This window comes from Cladophialophora bantiana (assembly GCF_000835475.1).
Source record: "Cladophialophora bantiana CBS 173.52 unplaced genomic scaffold supercont1.1, whole genome shotgun sequence".
NCBI lineage: Eukaryota > Fungi > Ascomycota > Eurotiomycetes > Chaetothyriales > Herpotrichiellaceae > Cladophialophora > Cladophialophora bantiana.
In genome coordinates this window covers 2,274,327-2,299,619 of record NW_015971575.1, presented here as the reverse complement: position 1 = coordinate 2,299,619, position 25,293 = coordinate 2,274,327, and the positions used below count along the sequence as shown (strand labels likewise).

Sequence of the window (25,293 nt, the reverse complement as noted above, 5' to 3'; positions counted from 1 at the left end):
CACTCGCCGTCTCCGAAACCACATCGAATGTCACGTTCTCTGCGCTGTAGACAATGGACGTAGCCTGGACGTCCGCTTACCGTGTTCAGGGTTACAATTTGAAATGCGGTCCAGCAGGCCGTCAGGCTGGGTGCCGAACCGGACATCATCAGCAGGCCTTCGTTTCTAGCACGATCCAGTCTCCCCCCTTCCCCCACATGATCTAGGTGGCATGCTGTCGTACACCTGCCATTGACCCAATATCAGACCATTAAGCATACCCTCTCGGGATCGGTATGACTGATCGACGGATGTGTTGGCATGGATGTACAACGGCTCCTGTCTCGTAAATACACGAAAGCGACTCAAGGACCCCCAAGTAAAAGAAACACAACCGAAGACTTGGACGACATGATCAACATCTTGTGAGCTTTGAAATTGATGTTGAAAACAAGGGTGAACAGACCGAGGGAGAGTTCCGATATTTCCATGTAGAAGTCGTCTTCCCGCACGTATCACTGAGAGTCTATCTGCTTGCTAGTCTTCTCCGCCTAGCTCGAGGTGACATTATGATGGAGCCAATGTTCGGCCCGTAAAAGACACCGAGCTCTGTTTGAGAGACGAAGGGTCTTTAAGGATAAGTACCCTCATTCATCTCCCAAGGAGGTGAGGAGTTTTTTTGCGTAGCTGACCAGGCCCTGGAGGGTCGTGCCAGCATGGGTCAGCCGAGCCCCATCAGACGTCTTGACGCAGTCATCGTGGGCCAGGAAAGTAAGGTAGGGTTGGCTGTACAGAAGTCGCACATTCAATAGACCTGAGGACTTGTGTGAGCAGAGGCATGATACTGACATGAGGAAGGCTATCAGGCGAAATCATCTCTTGCCACTCGCGCCGGCTTGGCTGGCAAGGCTGGAGTGAGGCTGAAGAATGTCTTGGCAGGGTCATGACCTCAGCCCCGCCCGCAAGGCAACGGTTCTTGGTCCCTTCCAAACGGACTGCGCCTCCGTCCTGAGCGAATTTTGCAACATCTTCAGACACCTCTCCTCCGAGCAAGCTAATGAAGAACTTGCTCCCAGGCTGAATACATGGGACAATCGCAATATCGACAGTGAACTATCCCGTCTCCGCCTATGCACCCTCCCGAACTCCCCTCCTCAGCTACTGAGTTGCACGATGATATCGTTTCAGCATTTCAATCGACCCATCCTTCTGCAAGCCTCACAATAACAGCTACCTCTATTATCCTCAGTATAGCGACAGCAACGGCTTCTCCTCTCTCGACCGCCATCGCCTCGCCGGACCCATCGCCGTCCTCCACCATGTCCGACGACGAGAGCAGTGGCGAATGTAAATTACTGGGCCCTTTTGCTATCCTGGTGCAAGGAGCGCTGGGTGCCCTCGCTCTATTGTCTTTGGTCTTCAAGAGATGGAGAGAAAGGCCGCAGCGACCTATAAAGGTGTGGTCTTTTGATGTGTCAAAGCAAGTTGTTGGGTCGATATTGCTCCATCTTCTAAATCTCCTCATGTCGCTTTTCTCCTCTGGCAAGATAGGAGAGGGTGTGGTGAATGCAACTGCGAGCACACTGGGGTCTGAAACCACAGCAGAATACCAACCCAATCCATGCTCATTCTACCTGCTCAATCTGGCCATCGACACGACGCTCGGGATACCCATCCTCATCGGCATACTCAAGATTTTGACCGTGGGTGCAGGGTATACACCGCTTGCGAACCCTCCTGAGTCAATCGAATCAGGACGTTATGGCACGCCTCCCAAGACTTCCTGGTGGGCGAAGCAATGTCTCCTCTACTTCCTAGGGTTAATTGGCATGAAAATCTGTGTGTTTATCATTTTCCAGCTTTGCCCTTGGTTAGGACGTGTCGGTGACTGGGCACTTGGCTGGACCGAGGGCAACGAAGCGGTTCAGATTGCGTTTGTCATGTTCATATTTCCCTTGATCATGAATGCTGCCCAGTACTACATCATCGACACATTCATCAAACAGAAGAAGAGCCCACATAAGGAGGCTGAAGAGGACACAGAGCATGAAAGGGGTGAGGAGCGTGGCTCTTTGCTGAGAGATGCGGGACCGGACCACGGCCGTTCGATCGACGAGGACGAGGTCTGCAAGGCCAAAAGGTCGTCCTCCAGCCAGCTTGAGAGGATTATTTCATACGACCCTGACAAGGACGGGGAAGTGGTTCTGAACGGACCACCGGGCGAAGGCAGCAGTTTGACGGCCCACGCAGAGGAAGAAGGCTTGGAAAGCAGGCCTCGGGTATGACTTGGACTTTGACCGCATTGCTATGGATGGTGTACCGGAAATGGGAATGGATCCGTCTGGCAGATTATGGAGTTGTGTACATTTGGATACAGGGCAAGAGAAATACACGCACGCTATACCACTGAAGCCATCATGATCAATGTCTGAATTTTGATTACGTCTGACGTTACTCCGCATCCCTGCTCTGGGGATTTCTTCGTGCAAGTTCTCCGTGACCGTGACCTCTTTTCGCGCTCAACGGCTCAGCATCTGTCCCCAGCCCTATTCGCGCCGATGCTAAGCGGCCCAAGGCGGTACAGGTTGGCTAATGGAAAGGGCAGCTGATAGGGCAGAGCCCCTGCGTGGCGATGGATATGGTTAAGAGGGACTCCAACGGCTCCATCTGTGCCTGAAAGCCCCTTCGCTCGGGATGTGGCAAGGATGTGGCTAATACTGGGCTATCCAATTGCGGGGGAATCTGACGAAGCTGTCTCGTAACAAGTTCCTGAATTCTCTCATTCCAATAGCCATGTGATGCAGGGCATGAAAAATTCTTTTTCTTTCAGAGATTCCATTGTATAAAAACGGCTCAAGGATCCGCCCATGTTGCGGCCACGAGACCCTGCCCACCGTTCACCCGCCCAAAGCCACCACGCAGTTGCGCACTTCCGCCCCAAAAAGGTGTTTCAGCTGCGGTGAGACTTCCAGCCCTCCGATATCTCTTGTTCGTCTCTTATCGAACTGGCACTATTGGCGATCACGAGGGTCTGACTGAGGCGGTGCCCGAATCGGACACTGACCTGGGTCGAGCGGCTACATACTACCCTGCCAGCAGCCTCATTAGCCTCGTTTGTTCTCATAATCAGCACAATTCCCGCTTCAACCACCATATCAGAACCTCCTCAGGGGACTGACCTGGTACGGCTGGGCTGACGTGCTCACCGTTCGAGACAGATCCCAGTAGCTGAACCTACGTATCCTTTTCAAAGAGCATCTGGACTCGACAGCTGCTTCTTTCTCACTCACTTCCATCTCACTCTGTTAATCTCTCGCTCATTGCTCTGTTCCCTTACAAGCAATATCCTCTCGTATTCGTCACCGCACTCCTTTTCAGATCACCATGGATCCTCTCTCGGTGAACGGCGAACAGCCGCTAAATCCAGCAAGACACAAACTGCTTGAACAAGTCATCAGGACACCAGGGAGACAACCCTCACCCCAGCCGACCTTGCTGGGAGTTCCTGGTGCCTCCCAATCCAATCAATCGTTACACCGCATTCTGTCGGACCACAGTCCAGGCTATGTGGCTCCTCAGTTTGAGGGCAAGAGGGCACAGATGGAAGAGGGTTCGTTCGCAGTCCATGATGGACGATGAATAGAAGCTAACTGGGCCGCAGTTATGGACCTCATCGAAGAAAAGGGCTTCTTGCCAACCGAATTTATCGCGTCCGAGACTGAGTGGTTCTACAATTCGCTGGGAATCGACGACATGTACTTCTCCACCGAGACCGTCGAGGCGGTGGCAAGCAATATTCTCTCATTGTATGCCGCCAAGCTCGCTGCATATGCACGAGATGACAAGAAGCTGGAAATCAGATTGGCCAAAGAGGCGTCCGATCATGCAGTCTACATTGATACAAGCAAGCCCGGAATAAGTGTCATCGAGGGACCGAGATACGAACAGAGAATTGACGAGAAGTATATTGACGGTTCTACACCGGCAAGGAGCTTCCGTGTCGAGTCCTTCAGATCGAGCAATGCCCTGCCGGAAAACCCGGAGGAATCATTGCGATGCTACTTCGTTTACGAGTGTCAATTCAAGAACCCAAACCCTGGGCCGGATGAGACAGACATTGAGGTCATTGGTGAAAAGAGGTTTCTTCAGAAGGCCACTCAGAAAACCAAAGAGATCTACCAGGAGATCATAACCTATGCTGTTGCCCGAACCGGCCCGGTCATCGAAATGTTTGAGATGGAGGGCACCCGAGAAAAGAGACTGGTCATTGCCTACCGTCAAGGGTCGGCTATGGGTATTTTCAGTGCTCTGTCAGATCTCTACCACTATTACGGAGTTACCAGCTCCAGAAAATATGTCGAGCAGTTTTCCAACGGCATCACGGTCATCTCTCTATATTTGAAACCTGCCAGTACCGAAATTGCCAAGTCGAGGTATCCTCCTATCGAGGCTTCCATCCATCAGATCATCAAAGAAGTCTCTTTGCTCTTCTGCATCCCTCAGAACAAACTTCAGGGGCAGTTTGCCAGTGGCAATCTGAGCTTGCAAGAAAGCATCTACGCCCATTGCGTGCATGTCTTTGTCCAGCAATTCCTCAACCGGCTTGGTTCCGAGTACACCTCCTTAGTTGCGGCGCTGAAAGGAGACACGAACGCCAATGCAGAATTGCTTTCAAAGATCAAGAAGCGATTGCGAACAGAGACATTTACCTCGGACTATATCCTCGAGATCATCAACAAGTACCCAGAGCTCATTCGCAACCTGTATCTCTCCTTTGCAAACACCCACTACGTCCAGACCCGAGGAGAGCAGGATGATTTCATTCCGACGCTTAGTTATCTGCGATTGGACGTGCAAAACGTTCTTGACGATGCCACCCTGTCTGAGATGATCTCTACAACCACCCAAAACCAACACGACGAGATGGTGATGCAATACTTCTTAACCTTCAACAAAGCGGTCCTCAAGACAAACTTCTATACCCCGACCAAGGTGGCACTCAGTTTCCGACTCAAACCCAGCACCGAATTCTTGCCTGATCACGAATATCCACAACCCCTATACGGGATGTTCTTGGTCATTGGTTCAGAGTTCAGGGGATTCCATCTTCGGTTCCGCGACATTGCGCGTGGTGGCATCCGGATCGTCAAGTCCCGTAACAAGGAACTTTACGCAATCAATGCCCGAACTCAATTCGACGAGAACTACAACCTAGCCAACACTCAGCAGAGAAAGAACAAGGACATTCCAGAAGGTGGATCTAAAGGGGTCATCCTTCTTGACTACCAACATCAAGACAAGGCTCGTGTTGCCTTTGAGAAATACATTGACAGCATCATGGATCTTCTGTTGCCGCCTACGAGCCCAGGTATTAAAGATCCGATTGTCGATCTGCATGGGCAAGAGGAAATTCTGTTCATGGGGCCGGATGAGAATACTGCCGACCTGGTGGACTGGGCCACGGAACATGCCCGTGCCAGAGGCGCGCCGTGGTGGAAGTCCTTCTTCACCGGCAAGAGTCCCAAACTTGGTGGTATTCCTCACGATGCATATGGAATGACGACATTGTCCGTCCGCGAGTATGTCTTGGGCATTTATCGCAAGTTGAACTTGGATCCAAGCAAAATCAGAAAGCTTCAGACCGGTGGTCCAGACGGAGACTTGGGCTCCAATGAAATCCTTCTGAGCAACGAGAAGTACACGGCCATTGTTGATGGTTCCGGTGTCCTCGTTGACCCCGCAGGCCTGGATCACGCGGAGTTGGTGCGTTTGGCGAAGAAGCGAGTCATGATTTCACATTACGACATTTCAAAACTGTCACCCCAGGGATACCGTGTCCTGGTGGAAGAGAACAATGTCACGTTACCTTCCGGCGAGAAGGTCCATAACGGCATGACTTTTCGGAACATATATCACCTCCGCGACGCTTCGCAATATGACCTCTTCGTGCCTTGTGGTGGTCGACCGGAATCAATTGATCTATCCAATGCCGGTAAGCTGATCGTGGATGGCAAATGTAAAATCCCCTACATTGTCGAGGGCGCCAATCTATTCATCACGCAAGACGCCAAGCTTCGTCTTGAAAAGGCCGGTTGTATCATATACAAGGATGCCTCTGCTAACAAGGGCGGCGTGACTTCGTCGTCACTTGAGGTCCTGGCAAGCTTGTCCTTTGACGACAAGGGCTTTATCGAGAACATGTGCGTTGATAGCGATGGAACCGTTCCAGAGTTCTACAAGATGTACGTCAAGGAAGTGCAAGAGACAATCAAACGCAACGCTCGTCTCGAGTTTGAAGCCATTTGGCGAGAACACGAGGCTACAGGGGTACCTCGCTCGACCCTCTCTGATCAGTTGTCCCTTGCAATCACCAAGCTGGATGAGGACCTTCAGAACTTCAAGGATTTGTGGAACAACGAAACGCTTAGACACCAGGTCTTCAAGGAAGCGCTGCCCAAGACTCTCCAGCAGAAGGTGGGTCTGGACAAGATCTTGAGCCGTGTGCCGGACAACTATCTCAAGTCTATTTTTGGAAGTTACCTGGCCAGTCGATTTGTGTACGAATATGGCGCGACGCCGAGTCAGTTTGCCTTTTTTGATTTTATGAGCAAAAGACTTGCAGGTGCGATTACCAATGGGCAGTGAGAGGGGATTGACACCGTAAGAGCTGACCTGAAAGCGTACACATGAGGGTTTTCATTACGGTATAAATGGTGAGATTCGGAAGGACTGACACATGAAAACGAGGGAAGGGAAAGACAAAAGCAAGACACTGTCGGAGGCCGGGAAAGTACCGGCATTTATCGACTTGAGCAATAAATGAATGTGATTCACGACCCGCAGCGTGTCTGGATTCGAGCATCAACTTGCAGTCCTTGGGGACCTTGTGCACAGCTGCTCCAATCGTTAAAAGAAAGTCACAGGTTCAATACAACCCAGACTTAACAAAAGAAATTGTCTGATTGATTGAATGATTGAACGAGTAATGCATCACATTTCCGTGTTCTCATCCCGCTTTGGTCTGGTCTACTCTACTGGGTTCCCTACCAGCCTCGACGGGTCATGTACCCTTCCTTACAGTCCTCTCTACCTGCCTCTCCTGCGTCCTCCGTACTCCATTTGGAGTAATCGGCGCGAAACTGAACTGCACGGTACCTACCTAGATCATCCAAGCCGCAAACGGCGCATTTAAACGACTCGCGTGGACGTGGCCGTGCATTAGCACTGTACCTACAAGTAGATGCATAGGCGACATCCTCCGTCCGTATGATTTGCCTTTGATTCCAGAGCGCGGTCCGGAAGGGGTGCAATGGTTTTGTTCGGGGACGGCGTACTGGTTAGCTAGTTTGCTACTTAGTTAGGGTAGTTGATCTGTTGTCAGCTAGTTGGGCTGGTCGAGTATGCCTCCAAGCCTCACCTCCATGCATGCATGTCTGCCCATGTTTTCTCATTACCCTGGTTCGATGCCCGTCATGCTGATGATGCAACGCGAGGCTCTCTTTCCTCTCCCCGGCCAACCTGCCAGGTAGCATCCACCCTCAGTCCATGTTATTGGCTACGTTATACGGGATCGGAGGGTTCCCTTTTGTTCTCAGGGCTGCGTGCCGCATGCTGTGTGCTCTAGTACGAACGTCAGGAAGGAGGCATGTGACATACATGAAACATCAGATCCATATATAAGGCCGCAAGATACCGGGCACCGGACAATATCTATGAGATGTGGGACGTGATGTGATAAACGAGGGCGAGGAGGAGAGAAGTAATAAGAAGCACGAGCACCAGGAAAGGGTTTCTTGTTGTATATCTATAGGCTTCGATACCACCGACCGGCGCGCCGCATGATATTAGGTACGTGAGCTAAGGCTGCCTTCTCCCTTCTTCTTTCTACCATCTTCCTTGCAAAGCCTGCCCTGCACACCACCGCCTAATTTCAGTCTATCGATCGGGCTGTCAGTCAGTCCTACAGGACGGTGGAACTACATGAAAATTTGACCGGAGGAATTGATTAGTCCCTCATTGCAGACCGAACCCGTAGCCACAGACAGAACCATCCAGCCTCTCGTACATACAAAATACAAAAAAAACAAACTCTCGTCCCATGATATCGTCATGCCAGTGCTCGTTGACGGCGAAAAAGTCCAGGTGAGGCGCAAGCGGTTCGCTCCCAAGACTCGGACTGGCTGTGTGAACTGCAAGGTCCGTTGAGTCAAGTGCGGCGAGGAGAAGCCTTCGTGTCGCAGGTGCGTCATCTCGCAGTTGGAGTGCTCGTACAGAGAGTCTCCAAGTGGTTGTTTGAATCAAACTCTGACGCCAACTTCAACCCCGGCCCCGGCGCTTCAACTGCCAGGCGGCACTGTTCCTCCCTGAGAGACTGTACAAATTCTGCTCCCCCGGACGGCAAGGATGAAAACCTGGGCGAGAAAACCGGACAGAGCAATCCAAGACGCATGCTGAAGGGAACTATGCTCCTCCAGCTCTGTCGGCTTGGGATGGGCCCAAGTTATACAAGTCTCAGCACGAGCATGATGCATTTCAAAGCTGGGTCATTTTCCTCGTCCGATATGTCGAGCCTCGTGCGAGGTTTCCTGGCAACGTTAGCCCCGATCCCAATATTTATCGACTTGTGATCCCTCAAATAGCATACCATTTCGTGAAACTTTGGGAGACCATGATCGCATGCGGCACGCTTGTTCTATCCGTACAGAGAAAATATGCCCGATCAGATCATGAACGAGCATTAGCGATGATGCTTCAGTACGCCACTCGAGCAATACGTGAGTTGGCGACGAATATTCGACCGCTCATCGAGGTGGTGTTGACGGCGTACGCGTTCTGATCTCTGGATCTCATGCCCTGCAATTTCCAGACAGCCATGATGCATCTTTTGAGCGCGTTGCACATTGCTCGCCAGTGTCGCAAGAAGCTGCCTAGTGATGAACTGGCCTCGCTTTCCGTCGAGGGCATGGTGTTCAACCTCCCAGACCCGCAGGCCGCCCGGCAGTCTGACGTGGGAAACGACCCGCCAGATATCAGAAGGATGAAGGCCGTAGTGAAACTCGATGTCGAATACGATAGGGTTATTGCCTGTGCTCAGCGAGTCGTCACGAATAAAGTGCCAAACAAGCGGGAGATCCTTGTCATCCTCGAGGAATCGAGACGCGAGCTTCAATGGATTCTCTCCAAGTACAATACTTCGGAGCTATACACACGATGGCTCTTGAAAAAGACAAAACAGCCCGCAGACAGCTCCGTTCGGGGCATGTCTGAGCTTGAAAATCCGCCAGGAATCTTCCAGAAGCTTGTCAAGAACGTTGATGAGTATCTTGCGAGGTCTGCTGGTGAAGATGTTCCGCTTCAAATCCCGACAGACCCTTGGAGAAATGACGCCTCGGGAGAGACACTCACCTTTATGGTTCTTACTGCGGGGACGGACCTGCCATTGAGGCATATTACCATGGATTTCTTCGAGACAGCGAGGCAGATCCGGTGGCCTGGAAGGTGCCAGGTCTGAACACCGGTTCTGGGTGAGCGAAGCGCCAATTTGCCGCAGACTTTGCGATCAGGGGTTTGCAGCTAGGGATGACTTCTCGACGAGCATGGGTATCGACATCTCGCGGCGAACCGAGTATATCATTGATGGGATTACCATAATGTACCGGGATTGGCTCTGCGAATGGGAGGACAGTTTGTACCGGTTCAAAAGCGTGTTTAGAGGGTATCGTTAACTGATTTCTTCTGAAGCGCATATGAAAATGGGCGATAGGGATGTTCTTCGATTGAATATTGATCTGAGTTACTTCCAAAGCCTAACTTGTATACCAGCTTGCAAACTCAGTCAACCTCTTAGCAGCTTAAGCCGTGGCCGCGTGGGATGCAGTGATTTTGGGGCTCTTACGTCCGCTGTGGTGGCCGAACAGCCGCGGTCAGCGCTCTGGACGTAGGAGCTCGTCGTGTCGGCGCCGAAGATTTGGATGCGTTGGTCGACGTCGCAATCGTAGCAGCCCCCTTGGAAGTGGATACGGAGACTAGAGTGTTGACAGGGGAAGCTGAGTTCCTTTCCGACCGGATATTGTCCTTCTGGTCACTGTTCGGCTTTACATCGCCGTCTGTCTTGGGATGTCGTTCCTTCGCCAGAATGTCTTCTTCTACTTCACCTCTCTCATCACCCTCTCCTTCTTCATCACCTGTATGCTTTCCATCGGCCTCCGGGGCTTCCAATTTCTTCCTTTTCTCCCTCTCCTTCCGTTTCACTTTCTTTTCACGGTTCCGTCGTGTGCGCTTCTCCCGTTCCGTCTCCTCTGCAGCCCTTGTCTGTGCGGCGAGTTCCTGTCGCAGGGCAAGGCGGCGACGGAGGAGGATGCGCCGTTTCTTTGAAGGTCTCTTTGGACTCGATTTGGATTCCCGGGTATTCGAAATGGATCCAGCGGGTTGGACAGTGTCCTTGAGCTGGCGACCTTTACCAAGCAGTTCAACATGAATCAGACGCCAAGGGAGGGCAGCTCCGGGCCATTTAGTTGATTTTGCTCTAGAGATGACGTCCGAGGATGACACGGCAACGTCTGCATACTGTGATCTTAGGACTTGAGTCATCTCCTCTGGGAGCGCGGAGGTGAAATAATATGAGTCGGGGCGATTGGGACGAAGAAATTGTGCTTTGTCCAGAGACAATGAGTCGGCAAGTGCAACAGGCTCTGGGGTGTGCGAAAGCCTGATTCTGGAGTCGGCGGTGGTCGGATTGGGCTTAGAGGGCTCAGCGGTAGACTTCGAGGTAGACGCGAACAGGCGGAACTGATATTCCTGTTCTTCTTCCGGCGAGTTGACCCCTAGTTGAGATTTGCTTGATGCTAGAGGTGGTTTCGGCGAGGATGATCTTGGGGCGATGAAGTCGTATTCAAAACAATACGTTGGCTCTACAATATTCTCTCCCTCGTCACCGGTGGGCTCTACCGGCGAGACAGATCTGGTCGATGCGCGCGAGCCTTGCGAGTCGTCTTCTCGGAAAAGAGCCGATCTCTTGACCCTTCTCGGGTCAGAAAGCTGCGTGTTTGTCCTTTCAGGGGGGAACCTACCTTTTTGCATCGGGGACCTCGAACATGTTGCTGCTGGAGGCCGCCAGTATAATGAGATATAGATGCTTGTATAATATCAAGGAAGATAAAAGAATGTCTCAGCCTTGAAGGAGCTGACAGGAAATGGATGGGAGAAGCGTGGGAGATGACCACGACGGTGACACCAAGATGAGTGATTTAGAGCATCTGGATCCCGTAATTATCCTTGATGCATTCTTGTAACTGTTCACCTCGTAATGCGCACACAGTGTACTCGGTATTCTCGGGCAGAGAATGATGGCGCAATTTCTCAGCGACTAAGGAATCTTTCTCGGCCAAATATTAATCCGAAGCCGTATATCAACCCTGACTCGGCGAATATCAACTTTTCAGACGGCGAGACGTGAGAATCAACTCTGCGGTGGACTCCTGCTGCCAATCTTTCAATCCAACCTCTTCCATTTGCTTTCAACGTTTGTACACTTGGGATTCCAGTGTTAACCCCAGACTACCGCGTCTCCAATTTGCCCAGTCACCTTTCACTGCAAGTGGTTTGTCTTCTTGCCTACCTTTTTTGAGGAGGGGTTATTGCAGGAAGTGCTGCCGACTTGGAGATATATAATATTATTTTGCACCGACTTCCCTAGCATTCATTGAGGTCGGTAACGATGGAGGTCAAAATCGAACCGGCACACATCGCGACTACATATCCGGGTCTGTTTCTTCTTCAATACCCCTCCTTCCCCTCTTCCTTATGTCTCTCTCGTCTAAGAGAGACTGACAGAGGTGCATGTCCTTCACAGGCCCCGTTCATATCGCTGTAATCGGTGGCACTGGGCTGGAGCACCTGCCTGACTTCCGCAAAGCCGCCATTCTAACCGTTGACACGCCATGGGGCCCGCCGTCTTCGCCCATCACCATCCTCGAACACCCTTCTCCGACCACCGGCCATCCCATCCCCATCGCTTTCCTCGCCCGCCATGGACCACACCACGCCCTTGCGCCTCATGAAGTCCCCTCCCGCGCGAACATCGCCGCCTTGCGCCACATCGGCGTCAGATGTATCATCGCTTTTTCCGCGGCGGGAAGTTTGGCGGAAGAGGTTAAGCCGAGAGATTTTGTCGTTCCGGACCAGGTTATTGATCGGACCAAAGGGGTCAGGCCGTGGACTTTCTTCGAAGAAGGCGTGGTTTGTCATGTCCCCTTCGCGGATCCATTTGATGCGAAGGTAGGGGACGTGGTGAGGCAGTGCGGCCATAGCCTGGAGGGAGACGGCGTGGTGTTGCATGATTCAGGCACGTTGATTGTTATGGGTAAGTTTTATTTCTTTGCCTTCGCAGTTTGCTTTTTCTTCCCCCCTTCTTTCCCTTTACGTGGTGTGTTTCAAAACCATAGGTTTCTCTTCCGCGAGTCGTTGGCTATGCCTTATGCGACGAGTTGAGCGGCTTGGGGCGAGAACACATGAAGAGGGTTTGGGGAGGGCGACGAGCAGACGAGCAAGTGTGCGTCCGTGCCGATCGTTTAGCCTTGCTTTTTGTAGGGATCTCTGGTCCTCTTGGCCTACTGGCATTCCTAGCCTTGCGTCTCTATTCTCTCCTTCTGTAATGAGGGGAGAAATATGATGAACGCTAGCCAGAGGCATCAGGCCTCCGACTTGGTGACGGATATTGTTTTGCATGACTAACCAACACTCCTCCCAAATTCAACAGAGGGACCGCAATTTAGCACTCGCGCCGAGTCAAACCTGTACCGCACCTGGGGCGGTACTGTTATCAATATGTCGACCTTACCAGAAGCCAAACTCGCTGCCGAGGCCGAGATCGCCTATCAGGTTATCTTGATGAGTACGGACTATGATGTAGGTACCATTCTATCATCTCCGTTCACGTTGACACAAGAAGACTCTTCCCTCTAAGTGATTTCTCTGTCATTCCTACACACCGCGCTGCCCGGTTTGTCTAATTCATGATAGTGCTGGCACGACGTCCACGGCGACGTCTCCGTCGAGATGGTCATGGGACACATGCGTGCTAACGCCGTCAACGCCCGCCGTTTCATTGCTGCCGTGTTAGACGAGCTCTCCAAAGAAGAACACGACGACCTTGTCCGAGCCACGCACCTTGCCGGGGCAAGGAAATTTGGAGTCAGTACCTACCCCGAAGGACGAGGGGAAAAGGCATTGGAGAAGTTAAGGTGGCTGTTTGAGGGGTATTTCTGAGCAGGAGAACTGAATGGTTAGAGAGGAGACGGTGAGATGATGTCTTACGCATGACAGCCTAAAAGCTTGATCGGTGTTCTAGTTGAAACTCCTCACCCGAGGTAGCAACACGACACGCTGAATCCAAGAAAATGGATAGAGGACAATAGACTTGTCAGCTCATCGCTGATAGACGGAATAGATACCAAAGGGTACAAGTGACCTTTCAAAGGCTTTACTTCAACACTAGAGCCAGCAATGAAACGACTGAAGGAAACAAACTCATCAGCTTTTGGAAGATATCTGCGTACGGTGTCGTCAGTGACACCGGCAAGGCTGTCAGGGTGCAAGATCTTGTTATACTCCCAGAGATCTTTCTCAGCACGGCTCATTCTGTAGGAGCCAGAGCGAGGATCAGGGGTATCCTGTTGTGGGCTATAGAGGAGTGCTGGTGCCAGCGAGCTAGCTGTCTGTAGGTACCGCTAGGCCAATAAGTCACGTGAGATCACGTGATGCCCAGGGCTACTACAGTACAATTTCCGCTCTAGTACTCGGTATAGTGCCAAGACCAATCTTTTTCAAGGATCCGTGCCCAGATTGGTTAATAGTAAACAAGTCTTCAACTTTTTGGATTGGTTACCGCGTTTACGAGGTGCGCCAATGCAATTCTCTGGTACCGCATACGGAGTCTGGTCTAATTGAGAAGAGCTAAATCACGAACAAGAGTACTGAAGTGGACGGTTGGTCACGGCTCTTCCCCAGCAATTCTCTCAGCAACGGTAGAATGGTGTCGTCGGAGTTCCCAGAACCGTACGTGGTCGAGCCCCCGACCGGGCCACTCGCACACGCACACCGTCATCTTTCTCCACGGGCGCGACAGCAGTGCGCACGAGTTCGCCAACGAGCTGTTTGATAGCGAGGCGAGCCCAGAGCTCGCGGATAGTGACCGCACACTACCCGCCCTCCTCCCGACCGTGCGCTGGGTCTTCCCTCAGGCACCGATGCTGTGGTCCGCGCGCCTCCGTTCGGAAATGCCACAGTGGTTTGACATGTGGACGACCGAGGATCCCCGCGAGGCTGAACATGCGGCCCTCCAACGCCCTGGTCTCCGGCGCGTCGTCTCGCAGATCTTGCACACGCTGGACTCCGAGGAGCGGCTGGTCCCTACGACCCGCATCTTCGTGTGCGGCATCAGCCAGGGATGTGCGGCTGCGATTGCGGCGCTGATAAGCCGCGACGGCAACGCGTGGCGTCGCATGGCCGGGCTTGCCGGGCTCGCGGGCCTGTCGAGTTGGATGCCGCGACAAGTCGAAGTGGATGAGAAGGAGCAGGGCGCCCATTACCACCGCCCGGCCGATTGTGAAGCGTGGCGGACCCTACCGGTAATGCTACAGCACTGCGCCGATGACGAAGTCATTACCGTCTCCCATGGGCGGCATCTCCGCGACGAGCTGACCAATACGTGGAGCCACCAGGGGGTCGAGTGGAGCGAGTACGAGGACGGGAGGCACTGGCTGAACGAGCCGCGCGGGGTGGACGACCTGGTTGGGTTCCTGCGGCGGTGTATGGCGAAGGAGAGGTTGCCGCAGCAGTGGGTCCGTAGAGGATCACTTGAATGTCGCTGGGAATGTAGATGATGAACCGATCTGGGGCCATCAGTTGATTGATTCAACAGGTTATGAGTCTCTTTTTGCTTCCCTGAGGATATTTACTGCTTGTTTCAACAAGCCAACAGCCGGAGAACGGCCGAACATGGACACGGATTATAGATGATCAACAGCCGCAGAACGACGGGACAACTGAACGGATCGAGATGATCAACATGAACGATACTGGTGCCGTTGTGCTCCAAACGAGAACAAGACAACGACGTTCGAAAAAGATCATTCAAGACAACGAACAATTGGCAATTAAGATGGCTCGAATCACACCGTAGACAGCGAACACGTTCAGGGCAGAATATACCATTGGGAACAACAAGAGTATCAACACAATAACGATCGAAGAGGTGGACCAGACAGCGTGCTATGAGAAATTGGCAAATCAATGGAGAAGCAAGAAGGACAATTCACCAGGCACCGAACGCGTTCAAAGCAGGACAGTAGGGCAACAAACAGGAATGGCCAGAGCTGTAAGAGTGATGCGTCTTGTGAGAGGGAGAGAGAAAGGCGGAAGGGGGCGAGTTTCGGGATCTTAGTACTTACTAGGCTGGTATTAAGTCTCTTTTATCACGGAGAGGACCTCTCTTCCTTCCTAATCAATCAATGAACTTACTAGCCCAATATTGGTTCAACGGGAGATAATCGTAGACATGGCGACCGGTCAAGCCGGACTAAAAATTAATTGACACAGTCTAACCCAAATACACGCTGTATCTATGTTGCTAAAGGCCGCTCAATAAGGATGAAGTGGTCGGTATATCGAACGCAGCTAATGACGTAGGTAGAGGACAGAGTCCATATTACCAACGAAGGCCTCCTCCGCTTCTGACAGCGCAGGACTTTTGAGTGTACCACTTTTGTTTTTCAATTTAGCTGCGTTGTCATCAACCCGAGTAGTCGAGATGCTTAAGCCAACCGCATTTTGCAACCGTACCGCGTCTGTCCAAAGTTCGGCTCCCTTGACCGATCTCTAGGTACATCGCACCCACAATTGAGGTCCTGGCTTAGGACCGAAGATCTGCAGGCCCAACCTCAGCCTCCTATAGCATTATTTCACGCAAAAAGACTTAATGATGATCGGTCACGACCGGGAGTGGCAGGTTTTCACCAGAGGTAGTAACCAGGCAGCGACAGGGCCAGGTCTTGACGAGGAATCAGATTTTGAAGCATTCTGATTGGTCAATTGAGTAGACCTAGACTTGTAGATAGCGATAGACTCTTCAACATCTAGGCGAGGCACTGGAATAGTCGAGATGTTGCGACAGCCCAGGTGGTGAAAGAATAGGTCGATTGACGTTGATTCAATGTTGACCGACGTTCTTCAGCGGTCACGTTGAGTCACGTGTAGACGCGAGAGCTTCGCGGATTGGGGGCCAAGACTTCCGGCGCCCGGCAATTTAACAACAAACGCGAATCTGGAGATGAGGTTTTATGTCAATAGATTCATCTCGGAGAGGCCCTTCTATTGATACCAATCTTGCAGAGAATAAAGTGGTTGAATGGAAATTTTCGTTAGGTTGAAGGTGTGAACCGTGTGGTTGGTCAGAAAACAAGATGGTCAATCACTACGCGCTCATTGTTGATGTTTGTTTATTCTTGGCAGACTCGTCTCCCGGTTAGTGGTTGGATGCAGTCAAAAAGGTTGCTTCTGTCCATCCATCAGTTGGAGAGCTTGAGGAGCACCCCGTGCGATGTGGTTTGTATTCCGTTCGAGATGGCGACTAGCCGAGACAACCATCGATGCAATCGCTCGGGCACCAAGAACTACTCGGGCTCTGAAGATGATCGAAGATCGGGTTGTGCTTTGTGTAAGAGCTCGCTCGCAAGCATTACGAGCTCCCTAGGTAGAGCTGCACAGCAAGTCACACTAGGAAATTCTCCGGGGTGCTCCGGCTATGGCAGTGTCACACTGAGCGGGGACCAGCCTGTCATCTCGACGCTGACCCAGGTATTGCTTCTTGTGCCCCTCCGTCAGCCTTAAATAGGGCCACATGGCGGCGTCACCTTAACACGCGAGAAACCGTATTTTGTTTGGGCTTTGGAGACATAATCTTTGATTTAATATCCTGTACAGTGTCTGCAGTTCGGACATCCAGAAGTTGATATGAAAACCAAGGAAACAGAAAGTCAATTCTTATTGAATGACGTAGGAGCGAGAGTCTGAAGGTCGGCAGGTCCACGAAAATCGATGTCGTCGAGCTGTTGACTGAGATCCATCCTCAATGGACAATGTGGGGGATCCGTGGTTGAACGCCCCAGCCGATAACAACCACGACTAGTGTGAAACAAGCTTGCCGAAAACAAGGACTTGTGTAGCATGACAGAATGTGCTTCATCTGTCTTCGTGAACGGGCGAGGGCTCATCATGTGAACAGACTCGACTTCAATTGAAGGGCCAGAAGCTCGCTTGGACATGTGTGAGCCTTGCGAGCTTTGCGTAAAGACAGTGTCCATTCGTACGGTGTTTCCGGGGACAACAGCCACAGCCGAGAGGATGAAGCACCCTAGGGCCTGAAGCCATGCTTGAATGGGTCAAACTACGAGGGGCGGTGATGACCAACCATGATAAGGACGGAGGATGGCGCAATACATCGACTGATCACTGATGAGCGGAATGGATGTCCTTCTGCTGGTGCCCACGTGAATGAGTGCCGCAATGATGAAGTGGGTGATGCTTATCCTTTTGATCAGTGAACTCCTACAGTATGAATGCAAATTCCAGCGCGGAGGTCTGGGAGGCAGCTCGAACAAGCTAAGAATAAAATAAGCAAAGGATCCAGGCATTTTTACTGATTTCGTGTTGCTCTGTGCTTGTCCACACACACAGGGCAGTTCATTCCTTGTGTTCAAGTATGACAACGTGATTTCCGCACGCGCCCTTTTGCCCAGGACAATAACACCGCGCCCGCTCGGGTCGGACGTATCGGTATGGAGGCCAGTTGGGTTGACCACGATGACATGGAGAAACCCAAATAAGAGCACCAAAACAGAGCACAGCTTTCCTGGCCTGCAGCTCTCCATCTGTGATAGGCCGATAGCGGTCGGTTATTGCACGGGGCAACCTCGCGTCATGGCGCATGAACCTTGTCAATCCTGCTCAAGAACGGAGAACGGAGGTTTGGAGGCTTGCAGGATGCGCTGAAGGTGCTTTAGCCTTCCTAACAGAGCGTTAGCTTGAGGAGAAGAGATTTCCCGCCGAGGTGGAAGGCTTTCCATCCTGTGATCAAATTGACTGCGAGGTATTGGTTGGGGCAGGCTGGCGAAGCGCTATGGACATGGAGTTGAACAGAGTAAGAATTTCCAATCGAGATCGAGAAATGGGTCGAGGACATTGCGACCGCCGACAGGGCGATTGTACCTGTCTATCGGATGACGATCAGCCGATTAAAAGAGAACATCGAGACGATGACATCGTGTGCAGGAGGGGAGCAATGGAGAAACCATCGAGTGGATGGCGCTGAGTGGTTGTGTGATAAAACGAGGAACTTGGAACAAACATGGTGTTGCAGCCAAGGTGGAGCAAGTTCGTAATATGTGAAAAGTTTGTTAAAAGGCCTTCAGGTCCTTAGGGCAGGACGCCCGCTGCGAGGCTCCAGGCACAGAGAGCTACCTGGCATGTTAGCCTGGGGCCCTTCTGGGCTGTGGAGGTGGAGCCTAGGCAGTCCGGTGGGCTTAGGTTTAGCAGCTTAAGCAGGAATGGGCAATACTCGACGGGCGTCGGGGCGGGCACAGCTGAACTTGTCACTCGTCACATTGAACCGCGCTCTGGACCTTGTTCTCCCGGTCTGCTGGTCTGTGTGTGAGTGAAATGTGCGTGCGTGCATCTCGACCGGTAACAGTAAATCATAGCTAGCTAGAAAACATACTTGACCATTCGAGCCATACACAGTAGGGATCATCCGACGCCTCCAGCGGCTGTCAATGCTTGTGGGAGTGCCAGCGGAAGTGCCAGCGCCAAAAGCCAGTGACAAAGCCAAGCGGTTGTTCGGTGCCAACCAGTCTTCTGGATTCGAGGCCCCGCAGTTGCGTCTCTAGGCTCTTTGGGGCTCTTGGGGCGCTTGGTCTCTGTACCTTGCAGACTGCAGTGAATCCAGCGAGAGGCCCAGTGAAGCCCCAGCTAAGCTGATTCTGCTCCCGGCGTCGTCCCGCCCACTTCTCCAACTTCAATGCTGCCCAGCAACAACAAGGACCTGACTTTGCACCGGCCTTAAAACTCTCCTTCTCCCCTCCTTCTTCAAGCCACCGAGCTGCAGGTCAAAGGGCGCTTCTTCTCAGTCTTCTGTCTCCTGTCAGTGCGAGAAGAGGCTCCTGCTCGGTGGTCCATCTCTCCATTTGCTTTGGCATCTTTACCACCGCCTTCGCCTCACCATCACTGGCAGACTGGCAGTTGACCACCACCCCCACGAGCCCTCGGGACCTTGAGCAGTATGATTGCTTAGAAGAGACCAGTCTCGATCTGCCCAAGCCTCAGTTGACACCGATCGACTAGAATTCTTTCCATCTCCGCCGAGATTTCGACCTCGACGTCCTTGTGTAACCGACTTTTTTCCGGACGAGATCCGAACGGACAGAACCTTTTGTGGTATCGTTCACCGACGGCCTTTCTAGAAGGGGTGGCTGGTCAATGGGAATATAAGAGGAAGCAATTGAGTCAACGTCTTCGTATTCGGCGACATGATTGAGGCTTCATCACCGTTGGCGGCAATGCAGCCTCCGACTTTTATGGGACATTGCGGTGGTGGCTACAGAGCAGACGGGCCTACGTCCTTTGCGTCGTTCGCGGCTGCCAAATCATTTGGCACAAACAGCTTCAACTTCAGAGATCTGTCAATGAAGAAACCAAAACCGGACTACTTCAGCCTCAAATCGGTTCGGGGGTCTTCACCCACCGCCAGCCTGGCTGCCGATCTTTCACAGAATTTCCACATTGACCAGAGGTCTGCATCCAGCCTGCCATAACAGAAACCATTCACCTCAATGCTAACTAGTGCTCAGTCCGCAACTACCTACTCCTAGGAGGGCACTCTTTCCCAACAGCTTCTTTGCACAAGAAGGCCACAGTGAGTACAGGGTTGTCGTTGGTGAACGAATCTCCCAATTGACGTTGCCAAAAATAAAAGGAAACCTCACGACACCTCCTATACCGTCTTCCTCTCCCGCACCTAATGACACGATGGACATGGATTTGGACATTTCACCCCTGCCGCACAAAATGCCCTTCTGTACAGTGGCAATACAGCTCCAGTCACCGACACCGGACTTGACGCCCACTGATACTTCGTCACTGTCGATTCCTTCACCGTCTTGTGATTCGCCTACCGAGTCATTCCAGATCAACCTCCCTCAAGACAGACGGAAACAAGGCTTTCTGCGGCCGTCATTAACCAGAGCTAAGGGCTTCAGCACCGGCAGCCTGTCCCAGAGACCTGCGCCCGAAAGCCAGCTACCACCGTTCAGATTCGGCAATGGCTGCTATTCGAGCAAACCTGCAACATCCTCCTCGCTGTCACTGTCCGAGATATTTGCAGACTCACCCAGCCAGGAGAAGTTGGCCCCAAGATTAGGTGCGCCGGCCTTTGCTCCTCCTCGATCTCGTCCAAGTCTCTCTGGTTCTGGACATTCATCTCGCAATGGGTCGCCTGTCGGAAATCACATGAGAAAAACTTCCAATCCTCTTGTGAGGCCCCGAAAGCAATTCCGACGATCTCTGAGCATGTTTGAGCACCCGGAAGACATAATGAGACAAGAAAAAGAACGACTCAGCCCTCCCCCGCTATTGCCTTCAATCATGGACGTTGAGGCACCTCATGTTCCTCAGCTACCCCACTTCACGCCGGAAGGTGAAACCGGTTGCCTGCCTAGGATAACAAAGGAGACAATGGTCTCAGTTCTAGACGGTCACTTTGATCATCTGTACGAGAAGAGAGTTATTATTGACTGCAGATTCGAGTACGAGTATGAGGGCGGCCATATTGAAGGTGCTGTAAATTTCAACGACAAGGAAAAGCTGTCGGCCCAGCTTTTCGACGTCGAGCCTACCCCAAGAGCCCTCCTTATCTTCCACTGTGAATATTCTGCTCATCGAGCGCCTCTTATGGCCAAGTACATCCGCAACAAAGACCGGGCTGTCAATGCTGATCGCTATCCGGCACTCACATACCCCGAAGCCTACATACTAGATGGTGGCTATAGCACCTTTTTCAAGGATTATCGATCACGATGTTACCCTCAGAACTATGTCGAAATGGCTGCAAAGGAACACGTTCTTGACTGCGAGCGTGGTCTCGGGAAAGTGAAACAAAGATCCAAACTTCTTCGAGCCCAGACCTTCGCCTTTGGCCAACATTCACCTCTTGACTCCAGTCCCACTGCCATGGGCCGAAGAAACTTGGACAGCGACATGGACCTTGACATAGGCCTGCAGTATACCCCTGTTGCTGGACCAAGACCTGGGGTTGACGTCTTGCGTACTCGCAACCACCGAATGCTGTCATATTAGCGGTGTTCTTTCTTCTTCAACTTCAATTGCGTTTTAGCCCGGCGTTCGGAACGGTGTTTCATCGTCTTTCAGGGATCATCTTGGGCGTCGGATGAGATGAGGTTTGGACGCGACCTGATAGCGATGTTCACTTTTTGAGCTCCTATCGAGCTATACCCCAGAATTTTCACCTGTTCTTTTGTGCGCGCATCATTGTGCTGTACCGGGTCATAGCTTTGGTGACAGCATCCTGGTTGGAGGGACCTCGCACATGGCGTTTTCCTTTTCTGTTTAAGACGACCTTCAGCGTTGCAGCGCGGAGACGACGACGTCGCTGGTGCACGCATTGGTCCAGACACGACCACCCTTTTCCTTTCCACTTTTCAAATACGCCTTGTGTATTTGTCAACTTGCAGAGCAGGGGACTCTCTACGAGCAAAGCCACTTCTGCGGCGCCTCAATGGGACAAAAAATGCAGACACATTCAAACCTCCGACTTTTCACGATTGTTGATCTCTCTCTTCAGCAAGCTCTCGCTTTTCTCGAATCAGCTCTCAAGCAATGTATTCCTTGGTTGCTGTGTTCTCTCCGACCTAGCGTATCTGTGCTGTGTATGTTGGGTTTCTTTTTCATGGCTCGAATACTTGGGCAGGCTATTGGTGCTGCTACAGGTGTTTTGACTGGTGATGAAAGCCTCAAAAGGAAATAGGAGTTACTGGGCATCACCACCACTCTCATCTTTCATTGTCCTTACTGCCGTAACTTAGCGTAGCAAAGGCTGATGCGACCCGCTCGCTGTTTCCCTTGTGCGCCACACAAACGATCCGTGCTACGAGCATCAACATGAGCAGGTTAATAGATTATGGTAGAGGAGCGCTTCCTCTACTGCCCAGATAGATGATAGCTTGAGAGGAATTGATTGAGTCAGCATGAATAGATCGCTGTCCACTGAATTGACATGCTTCTCTTCCTCTTCTTAACATGGATGTCTCGACTCGCAAGAAGCGTATGATCTTGGTTGAATTCCATGCATAACTGCTGTCATCTATCTCATGGTAGACATCAGACATTGAAAAACCCCATCCATCCTTAGGTAGCTATTGCTGCATATGTACGAAGTAATTCTAAGTAATTACCATTGAGTGGAATACTGCTTTTCTTCCCACAAAAAGCTCAAACCTACATCATTCCCTAACACGTACGTCCTCTGCCCACCACGCCCAGGTCCAGCTCCATGTTTGCGACCATGTCTAGGTCTTAGGCGAAGAGCAATCTGAAAAACCAAATGCCATTGCATTGCGTCCGTTGTTGCTGCTTCTGCGCGCAGACACAAGTTCTTCTGGCAAATAAATTCCTTTTTCTGACGTCCTTTCTTTTGGAAAATTGTCAAATCCTCGCTTTTCTCGAGTGGATTAGCGAGTGCATGGATGCATGTATGGCCGCGGTTCCTGGGTGATGCTCACTTTCCTTTTTTTTGGTTTTTGGTTTTGAGTGCTCCCGTTTGTCTTCGTTTCCCCGGCATGCGGCCAATTCTGCTGTACGGTTTTTTTTTTGTTTTTTTGTTTTTTTTTTTTAAAAAAAAAATTAAACATCTTCTTGGTCTGCTTCGATCCCTGCACTGAGTTCCGTCGCTGCCGTTGTCATCGTCATCATCCTCCCCTCTAAAATGGCGCCCTCCCAAAACAGGTCGACGCTCCTGCACAATTGGCTGAACCCATCCGTCATAATTAACTCACAGAAATAGGTCCTCAGTGCCGTCGCTTGTGTTGGCTCGGGTAGGCTGAGCCAGGCCTCGAGGCGGGAGCGGGCGGAGCAGAGGTCGAAGGCCGGGTCTGCAGAAAGGCACTTTTGAGCAAGGCCAAGGAGGACGTCGTCGGTTACAGGAAGCGGTGGAGTTTGTGCTTGCGAATCTGGCGTAGCTTCTGGCTCTCCTGAGTGCGAAAGACACATAGGTTGAGCAAGGGCGGCAGTAGTATGCGCCTGAGCTACTGGCGATGCTGGAGTTAGAGCGTTGGTAATGGTCTGGTCTGCCGGCGTGCACGGCGGAGGTGCAGTCTTGTAGACATGTCTGTCGTCCCCTGCGGCGCGTTGTATTGGAACACTTGAGAGAACTCGAGATGCAGAGCGAGTTATGTGCCTAGTTGCTGTACCCCCGAGGCAAGCGCTACCCTGGGCTGGAGGCTGGTCCACATCGTACTCTGTTTCGGCAATCTCCAGGCCCTTTGTCTGGTCGGATTCCGCTAGGTTATTTTGTGCACGCGAAAAGCTTCGGGGCTTAGTGATCGCGCCGTCTGGGAGCAAACTGTATCCCGGTTGTTGAAGCAATTCATCCACGGTTGGCACTCGCTTGTCTTCTTGAGATTTCTTTGTGGCGGTCTTCTTACGTGTTGCGGCAGTTCGTGGCCTTTTGACTGCTGGAGTCTTTGCTGCCTTGTTCGCAACACCTCGCTTTCCCCTACCCTTTGCGGTTGCGGTGGTTGTAGGTTCTGAGTTGTTCGCTTCCACACTCGTAGGCTGTCGATACTTTCTCCCTTTTTCGCTAGCAGAATCGGCATCCCCACCTGAAGGCATGGAGCAGCTCTGATCATTGACTTCAGCTATTGTTGTCTGCGGTACCAATTGCCCTCCACGAAGTCCTAGGCCTGTTTCGCCCCGAGGCGCTTGAAACCCGAGGTGTTGCTGACACACTCTGGTCGATTGCCGGCTGTGGACGTCAACACCATCCTCGGGCCTTGGTCGGGGTTGTGTGGCACGGAATCTCGGCTGCTGTTTCTCAGGAACAAGAGTCGTGGCGGTACTGAGTGAAATGTTAGATTTGGGATATCTAGGTCCGAGGTCTGACACATAAGCTGAACGCGAGTCCCCATCAGCTAGTGGCCGTACACGCGAAGGACATTGTGCTGGTTGTGCAGGTGCTAGAAACATCTGTGGCGGAGGCATTGCAGATTGAGCAGCTGCTGCCGGTCGAGACAGCGAGAGTGCGGACATGTCATCGTAGTTCCTCGGCCCCATTATTGACAATCCAACCTGGGAGGCAGAGTCACTGGGTGCTACTAGGCTGGGTGCAGCTGGTCTTGGGGCTGCTTGTGGCTTATGATCTGGAAAGGTACCGGCTTCGACAGTAGGCACATTAGCCCGCGAAAGCATTTTCATAGCTTCATAATAGTCTTCGTTTTTGGAGAAGCGAATCTGGAAACGTCGGATCTGGAGACTGGTGAGCAATGAAGGCTTTGGTATGGGTGTTTGTCACCTGTCCATTGGCCATGGGATATTTGATGGCGATCATAGGCACTTTGACAATGATGGCGACGTGAGGGACATTGACAGCTGTAGCGGCCGGTGCTTGAATTAGGGCACGATGGGCCTCGACCGACAGCGCATTGAGGTCCAATTCTTCCTGTAAGCTGATGAGCATTGTCCGCAATGACCAAAGAGCGATTCTGAAGCGGTTCCCTGTACCATGACTTCAGGATCTTGTAAGACTTTGAACTTTTGCCTCTCCTCAGCCCGACCGTCTTCGAGTTGAATAGGGCTGGTTTCAAAGATGGCAAAGAGAGCATCCTTGCTGGAGAGATGGATCCATGGTATAGGAGCGATACTTTCATTAGACACCGTAGCATAAGAAAATTTGAGCAAAGGAAGGCACAAGGGAGATAATTGAGACAGTATTTGAGATCCTTGAGAAGGCATTGCGGCATAACTCAGCAGAACTACAGCAGGACATTACCACGAAAGATGCGGGAGGTGGTAACTTGAGCCAGCAGAGATATAGAGATGGCCAAGAACATGGCCTTGAGCAGTGTGGGATAGTGGTTCGAGTATGATGGAAGCGAGGACGATGAGAGTTTCAAGGTTGGGAATTCAGGTACCAAGTACCCAGTACCGTCCTCGCCGCGTACTCGGTACGTACCACTTTGGTTAGTGACTGCG

At 51.8% G+C, this 25,293-nt stretch overlaps 7 protein-coding genes across 7 annotated transcripts; 5 read left to right on the top strand and 2 right to left on the bottom strand.

The window, feature by feature from the left end:
- Window positions 1-1,298: 1,298 nt before the first annotated feature.
- Z519_00843 (uncharacterized protein) lies at window positions 1,299-2,264 on the top strand (the record flags this gene model as incomplete). Its single annotated transcript, XM_016758600.1, has 1 exon — window positions 1,299-2,264. The coding sequence occupies one exon, from the start codon at window positions 1,299-1,301 to the stop codon at window positions 2,262-2,264; it is 966 nt and encodes a 321-aa protein (XP_016625849.1).
- A 1,099-nt stretch (window positions 2,265-3,363) lies between these two features.
- Window positions 3,364-6,624, top strand: Z519_00842 (uncharacterized protein; the record flags this gene model as incomplete). The annotated part of the gene is made up of 2 exons (XM_016758599.1): window positions 3,364-3,589; window positions 3,641-6,624. 2 exons carry the CDS (start codon window positions 3,364-3,366, stop codon window positions 6,622-6,624), a joined length of 3,210 nt encoding a protein of 1,069 aa, XP_016625848.1.
- Window positions 6,625-8,851: 2,227 nt separating this feature from the next.
- Window positions 8,852-9,490, top strand: Z519_00841 (uncharacterized protein; the record flags this gene model as incomplete). Its single annotated transcript, XM_016758598.1, has 1 exon — window positions 8,852-9,490. The coding sequence occupies one exon, from the start codon at window positions 8,852-8,854 to the stop codon at window positions 9,488-9,490; it is 639 nt and encodes a 212-aa protein (XP_016625847.1).
- Window positions 9,491-9,870: 380 nt separating this feature from the next.
- Window positions 9,871-11,074, bottom strand: Z519_00840 (uncharacterized protein; the record flags this gene model as incomplete). The annotated part of the gene is made up of 2 exons (XM_016758597.1): window positions 9,871-10,999; window positions 11,049-11,074. The coding sequence occupies 2 exons, from the start codon at window positions 11,072-11,074 to the stop codon at window positions 9,871-9,873; spliced, it is 1,155 nt and encodes a 384-aa protein (XP_016625846.1).
- A 743-nt stretch (window positions 11,075-11,817) lies between these two features.
- On the top strand, window positions 11,818-15,160 carry Z519_00839 (S-methyl-5'-thioadenosine phosphorylase; the record flags this gene model as incomplete). Its single annotated transcript, XM_016758596.1, has 5 exons — window positions 11,818-12,340; window positions 12,737-12,885; window positions 13,000-13,235; window positions 13,949-14,815; window positions 14,953-15,160. 5 exons carry the CDS (start codon window positions 11,818-11,820, stop codon window positions 15,158-15,160), a joined length of 1,983 nt encoding a protein of 660 aa, XP_016625845.1.
- A 4,399-nt stretch (window positions 15,161-19,559) lies between these two features.
- Z519_00838 (uncharacterized protein) lies at window positions 19,560-21,384 on the top strand (the record flags this gene model as incomplete). Its single annotated transcript, XM_016758595.1, has 3 exons — window positions 19,560-19,822; window positions 19,881-19,945; window positions 20,006-21,384. The coding sequence occupies 3 exons, from the start codon at window positions 19,560-19,562 to the stop codon at window positions 21,382-21,384; spliced, it is 1,707 nt and encodes a 568-aa protein (XP_016625844.1).
- A 1,563-nt stretch (window positions 21,385-22,947) lies between these two features.
- Z519_00837 (uncharacterized protein) lies at window positions 22,948-25,053 on the bottom strand (the record flags this gene model as incomplete). Its single annotated transcript, XM_016758594.1, has 3 exons — window positions 22,948-24,567; window positions 24,614-24,760; window positions 24,823-25,053. 3 exons carry the CDS (start codon window positions 25,051-25,053, stop codon window positions 22,948-22,950), a joined length of 1,998 nt encoding a protein of 665 aa, XP_016625843.1.
- Between the last annotated feature and the right edge of the window lie 240 nt (window positions 25,054-25,293).